This window comes from Callorhinus ursinus, unplaced genomic scaffold (assembly GCF_003265705.2).
Source record: "Callorhinus ursinus isolate GAN/ISIS: 27379988/994484 unplaced genomic scaffold, GSC_fseal_2.0 scaffold27, whole genome shotgun sequence".
Classification (NCBI taxonomy): domain Eukaryota; kingdom Metazoa; phylum Chordata; class Mammalia; order Carnivora; family Otariidae; genus Callorhinus; species Callorhinus ursinus.
Window position 1 is genome coordinate 11683534 of NW_027397089.1, and position 12592 is coordinate 11696125.

Genomic DNA, 12592 nt, shown 5'->3' on the forward strand with positions numbered 1-12592 from the left:
GTCATGATCCTGGAGTCCCAGGATCGAGTCCCGCATCGGGCTCCCTGCTCAGTGGGGAGTCTGCTTCTCCCTCTGACCCTCCCCCCTCTCATGTGGTGTGTGTGTGTATATATATATATATATATATATATATACATACAGTTTATAAATAAATAAACTGTAGTGGTTTCAACCCAGTATACTGATTTGACATCCAATTAGTGTGGGGTAACCACCAGTTTCAAAACCAATGTCCTAAGCGATCACTTATTCCCCAATTCAAAACATCTCATTCAACTATTGCTGCCTTCAATACAGCCTGCCACTGCTCTAAATAATACACAATATAACTCACCTGCCTAAAAATATTAACTGGCTTCCCAATATATCCTAGATAATAAAGTACCACCTCCTGCACAAAAACTTCACATCTAACAACTCCCTTTCTCAAAACTCAGTCCCACTTCTTTTCTTGTTCACACTCCATTCTGCCCAAAATACTCATGGTCTAGCTGTGTTTCTTTTCCCTCAGAGTATAGCTTTGTGAAAGTAGCTTTCATGCCCAGAAATGCTTCCCCATTCCATGTGACCATATCTTTCCTTCAAAGCTCAGTTCAGGTATCTCCTCCTCAATGAAGCCTCCCCTCCTATATTTTCCCATGCCTACCTTCTGTCATAGTTAATTGTACAAAAGAATGCTGCTTAAAATTAGCATCATGCCTGCTATAAAAAATATATACCAGGGGGCACCGGGGTGGCTCAGTCAGTTAAGTATCAGGCCCTTGATTTTGGCGCAGGTCATGGTCTCAGAGCATGACGTTGAGCCCGGCACTGGGCTCTTTGCTCATTGAGAGTTGGCTTCTCTCTCTCTCTCTCCCTCTCCTCTGCCCCCTCCTCACCTGCCCACACTCTTGCTCTCCCTCTCTAAAATAAATAAATAAATCTTTTAATATATATATATATACACATACACACACACACATACATATGTCAGAATTACTGAATTTTAGGAGATTACAATTGTTTCAGATCAATTATTCCACTTACAAATGGGGGGGGTTGCTGAGGGAGATGGAAGGGAAAGAGTTGGAGGCATGTAGTATTAAAAATACTATGCATAACTTTATGTATTTCATTTCTCAGGATATTCTACTATTAGTAGTAAAGTAGTAAAAACTGGTGCTGTAGTAAAATTACCATTAGTAGTAAAGCAATATTAGAGTAATATTATAGTAAAATTCTATTATTTTCTGCTAGTCTACTATTTTCCAAAGTAGATAATAATCCCATTTCACAGAGATTTAAAACTTGCCAAAGGTTACAAATAGGTGGTATCAGGATTCAAAAACCATCCTCTTTCCACCACATTATGCTGAGGCCCCAAAGAGAGGTCAAGTTGTTTGTTTAGTCCAAGTCACACAGCCATTAATACCTGAAAATGAACTAGCATGTGAGGCTTCTTTTTAGTCACATTTTTTTTCAACATTTTATTTATCTGACAGAGAGAGAGATAGCAAGAGCAAGAACACAAGCAGGGGGAGTAGGAGAGGGAGAAGCAGGCTTCCCACGGAGCAGGGAGCCCAATGTGGGGCTCGATCTGAGGACCCTGAGATCATGACCTGAGCTGAAGGCAGATGCTTAACAACTGAGCCACCCAGGCGCCCCTTTTAGTCACATCTTAATAAAAGACATGGGAGCTTATTACATCCTTGGGGAGCCTCGCTGTTGGTAGTGTCAACTCTTGCTGTCAAGGTCATGAGTTCAAGCCCCCCGCTGGGTATAGAGACTATTTAAAAATATACATTTATATATATGTATATATATATATACATCTTTGATAGGAGCCTATCAAACATCATACATCTCTCTTAGCTATATTCAACAAAGTCTTAGGGCCTACCACCCACCAAATACTTTATTATTATAAAACACTGAAAATGGAAAACTGGACCTAAATGCTGATATTAAAAGTTATGTTGAATAAAAAACTATGACCTCTTAGATTTATCTACTGGATTCAAGATTCTTATAAATATCATGTCCTTCTGGCACACTTAATACGTTACTTAAATCTACCTAAGACTTTTCAGAGATTTCTATCACTTAAAGAACAAACTCTGTTTTTTTTTTTTTAATTTTTTTTTTTTTTTTGGGAACTATTGGGCACAAGGGGGGGGGGGGGGTGCCTGCAGAGGGAGAGGGAGAGAGAGTATCTCAAGCAGACTCCACACGAAGTGTAGCCTGGAGCCGGAAATCATGACCCAAGCTGAAATCAAGAGTCAGACGCTCAACCTACTGAGCCACCCAGGCACCCCCAAACTCATCTTTTTAAAAACAGGAAAAAAAAAAAAACCCACCTGGGGGCACCTGGGTGGCTCAGTCATTAAGCGTCTGCCTTCGGCTCAGGTCATGATCCCAGAGTCCTGGGATCGAGCCCCGCATTGGGCTCCCTGCTCTGCGGGAAGCCTGCTTCTCCCTCTCCCATGCCCCCTGTGTTCCCTCTCTCGTGTCTCTGTCAAATAAATAAATAAAAAAAATCTTAAAAAAAAAAAAAAAAAAAGGGCGCCTGGGTGGCTCAGTTGGTTAAGCTACTGCCTTCGGCTCAGGTCATGATCCTGGAGTCCCAGGATCGAGTCCCGCACCAGGCTCCCTGCTCAGCGGGGAGCTGAGAGGTCAGAGAAGCAGACCTTCTCCCTCTGACCCTCCCCCCTCTCATATGCTCTCTCTCTCTCTCTCTCAAGTAAATAAATAAAATCTTAAAAAAAAATAAAAATAAAAATAAAAAAACCCACCTGAAACTAAGGTAACATTGTGTGTCAACTATCCTTTTAAAAAAGGGGGGGATTATTAAGTTAGAACACTAAAGGAGACATAGTTTAAAAGAACTATATATATTTTGGTTTTGATTCTTCATTTAAAATATTATTAAAGGGGGGACGCCTGGGTGGCTCAGTAGGTTAAGCATCTGCCTTCGCCTCAGGTCATGATCCCGGGGTCCTGTGATCGAGTTCCACATCGGGCTCCCTGCTCGGCGGGTAGCCTGCTTCTCCTTCTACCGCCCTCTACTGCTCCCTCTGCTTGTGCGCTCTCTGACAAATAAAATCTTAAAAAATAAAAATAAAAATAATAAAATAGGGGTGCCTGGGTGGCTCAGTCATTAAGCAACTGCCTTCGACTCAGGTCATGATCCCAGGGTCCTGGGATCGAGCCCCACATCAGGCTCCCTGCTCTGCGGGGAGCCTGCTTCTCCCTCTCCCACTCCCCCTGCCTGTGTTCCCTCTCTTGCTGTGTCTCTCTCTGTCAAATAAATAAAATCTTTAAAAAATTTAAAAATATTATTAAAGGGGCGCCTGGGTGGCTCAGTTGGTTGAACCTCTCCCTTTAGCTCTAGTCATGATCTCCGGGTCCTGGGATCAAGCCCCGCATCGGGCTCCGGGCTCCTCAAGGAGCCTGCTTCTCCCTCTCCCCGCTTGTGTGTGTGCGCACTCGCTGTCAAATAAATAAATGAAATCTTTTTTTAAAAAATAAATATTATACGAAATATCAAATATCAATATTAAAATAAGAGGGATTATAGGTTTTCTAATAGGGTATTTTAGCGACTATCTCCAACATAGCTAAGTAAAGAAAAGGGGATAGGAAATCTGCTATGCAGCTACACAACCAAACACAAATACTGGTTTCCAAGACAGTATATGTATGCTTAAAAAATAATTAAAACTATGCATGCAAAAACATGAAAAACTTGTAGTACAGCAGAAAAAAAACCAGTATGCTTCTTAAATGTTCTTCTGTAGTCTTTGCACATGAATATGAATTTTCATTCCAAAAACACTATGTTGTGATTGTTTTATCTTCCCTATTAGACTGGGAATTTCAATAAAATATTATGAAATAAAAAGCACTGTGACTGGTACAGTTGCTTCTGATTTACTCTGCCTACTCTAAGTAGGGTACACTCCAAAAAGCTTACCACCCCTTTTATACTTTATTTTTTCAATCTTGTGTGAATAGGAAAACCAAAAAATTAACTTGTCGAAATCCCACGTAAAAAGAGATATAGCAGTCCATGTGTCTATAAGTTTTGGGCCCTGTATCATTTTGACTGCATCAAAGTCTTTTTTGCTTGCTTCTGGATTTACCAGTATGTTCCGAATAGTTCAGCTCAGACGTAGTAGCCAGGTAAAATAAGTATTACTAGACTAAGCTTCTAAGGTATATTAGAAGCATATTTTAATTACATAAAAATTTTAGAAAAAATTTTCTTTGAAAAAAATGGGCTATATACCAGTATTAATCTGTTGAATACATGATACATACTTCCCCTTCTGAAGTGTTAAGTATGACTGTTTTCTTTATACTTCAAAGGAAATAAAAGCAAATCTCAAAAGAAATATTCCCATTGAGATTTACTAAAGAAATCGTGAAGCATCATAAAAAAGAGTTTGGGGGTGCCTGGGTGGCTCAGATGGTTAAGCGTCTGCCCTCGGCTCAGGTCATGATCCCAGGGTCCTGGGATCGAGTCCCGCATCAGGCTCCCTGCTCAGTGGGGAGCCTGCTTCTCCCTCTGCCTCTCTCTCTCTCTCTCTGTCTCTTATGAATAATTAAAATCTTTAAAAAAAAAAAAAAAGAAGAGTTTGGAATGACAGAATATGGGAGTCAGATTTTCTCAAGGTGAGAAACCACCAATGAATGACCACCAATTCAGAATAACAGCTGTCTCAGCTTCTGGATCAAAAGCATTGTTTGCACAGGGAAGGATTATATTTCTAACTCATAATCATCCTTACAGCAAAATAAGTGGTAGTATTTACCTTCACTGACAAATAAGTAGTTAGTTTGGATTAGGAGGCCAAAGGCCTTAAAGTCAAAAGTTGATGCATAGGAGGGGAAGAATGAAGGGGGGCAAATCGGAGGGGGAGACGAACCATGAGAGATTATGGACTCTGAGAAACAAACCGAGGGTTCTGAGGGTGGTGGGGGGATGGGTTAGCCTGGTGATGGGTATTAAAGAGGGAACGTATTGAATGGAGCACTGGGTGTTATACGCAAACAATGAATCAAGGACCACTACATCAAAAACTAATGATGTAATGTATGGTGATTAACATAATAAAAAAAAGTTGCTGCATAGATAAAAGGTAGACTCAATCCCAAGTACTTTCTGATAATCAAAAAGTTTGATGTAACCACATTTGTCCCTTTTTTACCTATACCCTGGCTTTATTTCACTGAGTTTCACCTTAATAAAGAAAAAAAGTATCTACCTAATACACTTATTTGTAGAATGAAATGATAAAATCTATACATGACCTAACTCACAACCTGGCATATTGGTACCTGAGCGTAGCTATTATTACTGTTCTACAGACAAATACATCATCAGTGGAAACACCAGTTTTCAAAGCTTCAAATTTTAAAGTCTCTACTTAAAAAGTAGCATAGTCTGCCAGCACCAAAGTTTCCCAAGAAGCAGCACTGCCTTTAATTAATACCTATTTAGTTTATAATTGACTGCCAGAATATAAATCATTTTAATAAATATAAAACTCTTCTGTAGTAAGAGGTAATGAATAATAAACTAAAGAAGTTCAGAGTTTCAATTTGGAAGTTTCGATTCTGGAAGTTTCAATTAATTTAACTTTCTTAGCATACTAATTTTTTTAAATTACACATGAAAATCATTCTGAATTGACTATGTCCTGTTTAGTTAGCTAACACTCCCTTAAAATTTCAAAATTTTTGTCTAACAATTTTCTATCCCAAAACATATGGGTCCTTTCAATATGCTCAAAACTCTTCTAGGCAACAAGAACTGAAACTAACACTTCTGAAAGCCCAAGTGTCAGGAACTGTTCTGAGCCCTAGAGCACCATTCATGTTTTATTCATCTTTGTATAGGTGACTACTTTAGAATCTGAGATACTGTTAAGTCAATAACACTGCTGAATAGTCAACACAATAAAGCAGATAATTGAGCTACTTCTTACATTATTGCTCAGATTTGAAACAAACACCAAATATCTCAGCCTTCAAAATTATTAACTATTTTGTGTATGCAAGGAAAATGGAGGTTCACTGCCGTATATCCTGAACCTCTAAAAGTTAAAATACTCAAATGTCATACATACTAAATCATAACTTAGAAATAAGTTTTTAGAAAACACCTAGATCCCTAAGGATTTTTTTCTCCCAATTTTTGTTCTATGAATACAATGGCACACTGATCGATCTAAGATCAAATATGGTTAATTTTACTAACACGACTAAAAAAATTCAGAAATATCGATTCAAATAAAATATGTGTAGTGCTACCTAAGAAATCAATCGAGTAATGCATGACCATGGTTATTACTTTGAAATCGAGTACTCGCCAATCCGAGAATTTGAGAAGATAAAACGCAGGGTGAGACATCAATGGGAGTAAACCGCCGGGGAGGGGGAGGGGCGGGAAGGGAAAGGAAAAGATCAGAAGGATTAATTACTGCATTATCTGTGGAAGGAAAGAAGGTACCTAGGGACGACTGAAGAGGACCCCTGGCAAGGGGAATGGAAAAGGCTCCTTTTGCAGTTAGTAGGGACAGGGGAGTGGGAGGAGGGGCAACTATCAACAGGAATTTTCCCGGTGTGAATGGGTGCGTCACTTACGTAGCTGCTTCCAGAAAGAAAATTTGCCCTAAGGACAACCTCAATAAGCATTTGTGAAGGAAGGGGGAGTGACCTTCGTAGGTTTGATGGAGGAAACGCACGGTCACTTCCCAAAGGACTGAGGAAGAAGACGTTCCCGTTGGTTCTCCCCGATCATCAGGGAACTGAAGAGATTGTGAGAACCACCCCCAACTCAGGGCCCAGTCTGAGCTGTGAGAGACCCCGTGCTGAGATGTGGGCGTTACCTGCAGGGTCACCTCCTGAGGGTCCCAGTGCGGCCGCAGGTGTTGCAGGAGGCTGAGGGCCCCCTCCCGGCAGCGCTGCTCCTCCTGATCCTGAACCGTGACGTCCAACTTGGGCACCTCCGGGGAGCCGTGCGGAACGTGGATGTAATTGGCCATGGCCCAGGCGACGGCAGAGACTACCACCACGACGACGGCGACGGCGACCACGAGAACGGCGGGCGCCGACAGGCTGGTGGATCCTTCCGTCCCGGGGCGCCCTCGCAGGAGGGCTAGGGGCACTCAAACTGACGGGCGAGCGGTAGGAGAATGGCTGGACGCGGCACTTTAGCCGACCCGGGTCTGGACAGCAGCTGAACTGAGCAGAGGATGTTCACGGGAAAAATTCCGCTCCTCTGCGCTCCACCGCCAGCGACCGCGGAGCATGCCGGGACTGGCCTGACGCTGGCGTCATGCGCAGGGCGGGGCCTCGGTCTGCGTCAGAGGCTGAAGACGACATTCTAACCTCAAGCACAATGGGCCTGCTGCTGTGAGCTCGGTTTTTTAGTCATAAAACACTCAGCCAGGTTTGCTACTAGTCCGAAAAGGCAGGCTCCTCCTCGGGCATGAGCCTGATTTCTGACAAGACCCGAAAGGCTGTGAAGCTTTAGCTCAGCTGATCAGGAGCGTTTGGGGGGCTGGGTTTGAGTTCCGGCTGAGTTTTTCAGGGAAGCGAGGGGCATGCCCTGAAATAACCCCCGGAAAAGTCTCTGAATTTGGCCTGAGTATGGGCAAGGGGGATTAAGTGGATCGCCCTGGTCGCAGAGCTGCTCTCTACTGTTGACCGCACAGTTGGTTGGGCAACTAAATTCCCATCAATTGTATACTGAGATCATGGTATTTGGGGCAAATTTGAGATATTTGTGTAAAACAACGACAGGACTTCAAGATTTATTTTTAAGGCCAAATGTTTGACCATACTGAGAATTTTTTTTTTTTTTGAGATTATTTATTTCGGGCGCCTGGGTGGCTCAGTTGGTTAAGCGACTGCCTTCGGCTCAGGTTATGATCTCAGGGTCCTAGGATCCAGCCCCGAGTTGGAGTCCCCACTCAGGAAGGAGTCAGCTTTTCCCTCTCCCTCGGCCCCTCTCTCTGCTCATGCTCTCTCTCGCTCTGTCTCTCAAATAAATACAACCTTTAAAAACATAAAAAAATAAATAAAATTTTTTTAAAAAGCAGAGAAACAAAATATAGTGTTAAAATACAGCAAGGGAGGGCGCCTGGGTGGCTCAGATGGTTAAGCGTCTGCCTTCGGCTCAGGTCATGATCCCAGGGTCCTGGGATCGAGTCCTGCATCGGGCTCCCTGCTCCTTGGGAGCCTGCTTCTCCCTCTGCCTCTCTCTCTCTCTCTCATGAATAAATAAATAAAATCTTTAAAAAAAAAAAATACAGCAAGGGACTTGAATCAACATTTTCTAGACTTTGGTTTTTTTTTTTTAAATCACGTACTATAAAAAACATTACACAATCCTTCCAATTTGGAGAGAAATAATATACTAATACTTTCACATTTCAGATAGTATCTCTTGTATTTTTGTACAATTTATATGTATCTTATACTAAAAGAGTTGACATTTCAGGAATTTTAGAAATATATTTTGAATTATAAAATAATAGCAAATTATTAAAAAATTATTTTGAGGGGCACCTGGCTGAGTCAATAGAGCATGCGACTCTTGATCTCGGGGTTGTGAGTTTGATCCCCTTGTAGGGTGTAGTGATTACTTAACAATTAAATCTTAAATTATTTTGAGAACTGCACAAGTTTGTAATTTTAAGGAAGCATCTGTTAACAGGAAAAAAAAAAACAACTATTAGGTACCTAAGAATAAAACTAACAAAAGATGTGCAAGGCCTTAATGGATAAAATTATATTAATGGACAAATCTTTTCATAAACAAGAAAAGATACATACAAAGATCTCAGTTTTCACTGAACTAATCAATAACTATAATGTATTAATAATTAAAATCTCAACAGGGTTTTTCACAGAATGTGTTAAAATGACATTAAAACTCATACCAAAACTTAAGGTCCAAGAAAAGCTGCTATAATTTGTGGTGGAAGGAGGGTTGCAGAATAAGTTGGGAGAACCCCTTCTGCTAGGATTTATTATGTAACAGTTTAGGAATGGGCAAATAGACCAGTAGTACCCAATAAAATTTCCAGAAAAAGACCTACACATATATGAGGTGGCATTAAAAGTTAGGAAAAGATGGGCTAGTCAATAACTATTACTGGAATAATTGCCATTCAATTGCCATTCAGATGAGGGAAAACTTATCCCTCCAGATTATGTATAAAAATTAATTCTGGGGGCGCCTGTTGGCTCAGTCGTTAAGCATCTGCCTTCAGCTCAGGTCATGATCCCAGGGTCCTGGGATCGAGCCCCACATCAGGCTCCCTGCTCTGCGGGAAGCCTGCTTCTCCCTCTCCCACTCCCCCTGCTTGTGTTCCCCCTCTCTCTGTCTCTCTCTGTAAATAAATAAATTAAATCTTTTAAAAAAATTAATTCTGGAAGATTAAAAACCTTAATGTTATAAACAAAACTTTATATAAGAGTGGTGCCTGGGTGGCTCAGCCGGTTGAATGTCCCACCCTTGATTTAGGTTCAGGTCATGATTTTGGGGGTGTGGGATTGAGCCCTATGTCAGGCTCTACACTCAGTGGGGGGTCTGCTCCTCTCCTCCCTCTTCCTCTGCCGCAGCTCATGCAAACATAAGAGCACCCATTCTCTCTCTCTAAAATAAATACATAAATCTTTAAAGTATATATATAAGAAATGTCCATTCTTATCAACTTGATCTATATATTCGATGCAGTTCCAATGCAAATCCCAACAAGTTATTTTTGTGCATATTGACAAACTGATTGTAAAGTTTATATGGAAAGGAAAAGGACCCAGATTAGTCAATGAAATACTGAAGAAGAACAAAGTCATAAGACAGACGCTACCCAACTTCAAGACTTACTATAAAGCTACAGTGATCAAGACAGTGAAGTATTAGCAAAGAATAGACAAATTAATGGAACATGATAGTGCAGAAATATATTCACATAAATATAGTTAACTGATCTTTGAAAAAGGAGCATAAGGCAATTCTTGGAGAAAGGATAATTTTTTCAATAAATGGTGCTGGAAGGATTTGGTGTCCATACACAAGAAAAGAGGAATCTAGACATAGACTTGATATCTTTCTGAGAGTTAACTCAAAATGGATTATAGACCTAAATGTAAAACAAAACTATAAAATTCTTAAGACAAAACATAGGAGAAAATCTAAGTGACCTTGGGTTTAGATACAACATCAAAAGCATAATCCATGAAAGAAAAATTAGTGAGTTGGACTTCATTAAAATTAAGAACTTTTGCTCTGTGAAAAACAGTTAAGAAAATGAAAAGTCAAACCACATGACTGGGAGAAAATATTTGCGAAACACTTATCTGATAAGAGACTTGTGTCCAAAGTATATAAAGAACTCTTAACAATAGGGGAAAAAATTTTTCAAAATGGGCAAAGGAGGGGGCACCTGGGTGGCTCATTCGGTTAAGCGTCAGACTCTAAATTTCAGCTCAGATCATGATCTCAGGGTCATGAGATTGAGACCCATGTTGAACCTGCTTAAGATTCTTTCTCCCCCTCTCCTTCTGCCCTGCTCCCTAAGTGCTCTCTCTTCCTCCCTCTTTCTCTCTCTCAAATAAATAAATCTTAAAAAAAAAAAAGACCTGAGCTGAAATCAAGAATAAGAAACTTAACTGACTGAGCCACCCAGGCACCACAGGACTGATAAGTTTTTTATAATATAATTGCCTATGTAATATGATCAAAAAAGAACTATTAATTCAGAACACCACTAATAAGAAAACCAAACCACTCAATAGAAAAATGGGCAAAGAATATCAATTCTCGGAAGATGAAATCCAAATAGCCAATAAGCTTAGGAAAATAATCAAAGTAATGCAAATTAAAACAATAATGAGATACCATTTTATATCCATTAGATTAGAAAAAATTGAATTCCTATAATGCCAATTTACATTATTATTTTCTTTCCAATTGTACATTATTGATGGGAAAGTAAATTTATTGGAAAAAAACTTTGGAGAGCAATATTGCAATATTAAAGTTGAAGATAGGTAGGTATTCTTTACCACTCACAAATTTCCGATTCCAGATACATACAAAAGTCCCACACATATACATGAGAAAGTGTGCAAGAATGTATACTGCAGTATTGTTCAAAATAGCTAAAACTCTCAACAACCTAGCTATCCTTCATTAGGGAAATGATTGAAGATAGATGATAGATAGATAGATAGATAGATAGATAGATAGATAGATAGATAAGGAATATCCCACAGTGGGGCGCCTGGGTGGCTCAGTCATTCAGTGTCTGCCTTTGGCTCAGGTCATGATCCTAGGGTCCGGGGATAGAGCCCCACATCGGGCTCCCTGCTCATCAGGAAGACTGCTTCTCCCTCTTCCACTCCCCCTGCTTGTGTTCCCTCTCTTGCTGTGTCTCTGTCAAATAAATAAATAAAATCTTTAAAAAAAAAAAAAGAATATCCTACAACAAAATAAAGATGGCAGGTGGAATATATGCATGTATTTATGCATAACAGTGGTGCTAGAAGTCAGAAATCAAGCAGTGGCTCTTGGAATCCAACAGCACCTCTGGTTAGTTTGCAAACAATTGGCTTCTCTGTCTCTTCTCTTTTCACCTGTTTTTATCTCTATTTTGCTTCTTTTTTTTTAAGATTTTATTTATTTATTTCACAGACAGAGACACAGCAAGAGAGGGAACACAAGCAGGGGGAGTGGGAGAGGGAGAAGCAGGCTTCCTGCCGAGCAGGGACACCTATGTAGGGCTTGTTGCAGGGCTCGATGCAGGGCTCGATGCAGGGCTCGATCCCAGGACCCTGGGATCATGACCTGAGCCGAAGGCAGACACTTAACGACTGAGCCACCCAAGCACCCCTCTATTTTGCTTCTAATCTGTTTTTGCTTCCTTGTGATTTCTGCCTACTGGTTTTTCTCCATGTATGTCCCTAACATTCAGATCTTACCCAAAAATTGTTCCCAGGAGGTCTTCCCATTGCTTCCTTTATCACAACAAGTTCTTTTTTTTTTTCTTAAGATTTTATTTATTTGAGAAAGTGTATGTGTCGTGAATGAGTGGGGGGGAGGGGCAGAGGGAGAGGGAGAAGCAGACTCCCTGCTGAGCAGGGCTGGATCCCAGGACCCTGAGATCGTGACCTGAGCTGAAGTCAGACACTTAAACAACTGAGCCACCCAGGCACACCCCAAGCTGTTTTATTTTTTAGGTGTCACTTAACACCATGTAAGTTATCTTGAAATCAACAAATTTACTTTTTTAGAATTTATCTTTTGTACTACAATGTTACCCCCAGGACAGCAAAGCCACAGTCTATCTCGTCTATTGCCACACTGCCTGAAATAGTGCCTAGAACATAAAAGGTACTCAATAAATAAATGCTTAGGCTGGGATGCCTGGGTGGCTCAGTCATTGTTGGACGTCTGACTTTGGCTCAGGTCATGGTTCCAGGGTCCTGGGACTGAGCCCCACATCGGGCTCCCTGCTCAACGGGAAGCCTGCTTCTCCCTCTCCCACTCCTCTTGCTTGTGTTCCCTTCTCTCTGTCTCTCTCTCTGTCAAAGAAAT

The 12592-nt window shown here is 40.8% G+C and overlaps 1 protein-coding gene across 1 annotated transcript in view; it reads right to left on the minus strand.

Moving 5' to 3' along the window:
• The window catches only part of ETNK1 (ethanolamine kinase 1), a 67343-nt gene extending 60050 nt beyond the window's left edge, over positions 1 to 7293 (minus strand). The window contains exon 1 of the mRNA XM_025879726.2: positions 6873 to 7293. Within this exon, the coding sequence (XP_025735511.1) occupies positions 6873 to 7028 (156 nt within the window). The 5' untranslated portion in view covers positions 7029 to 7293. The remainder of the gene's footprint in view (positions 1 to 6872) is intronic.
• Positions 7294 to 12592: the final 5299 nt, after the last annotated feature.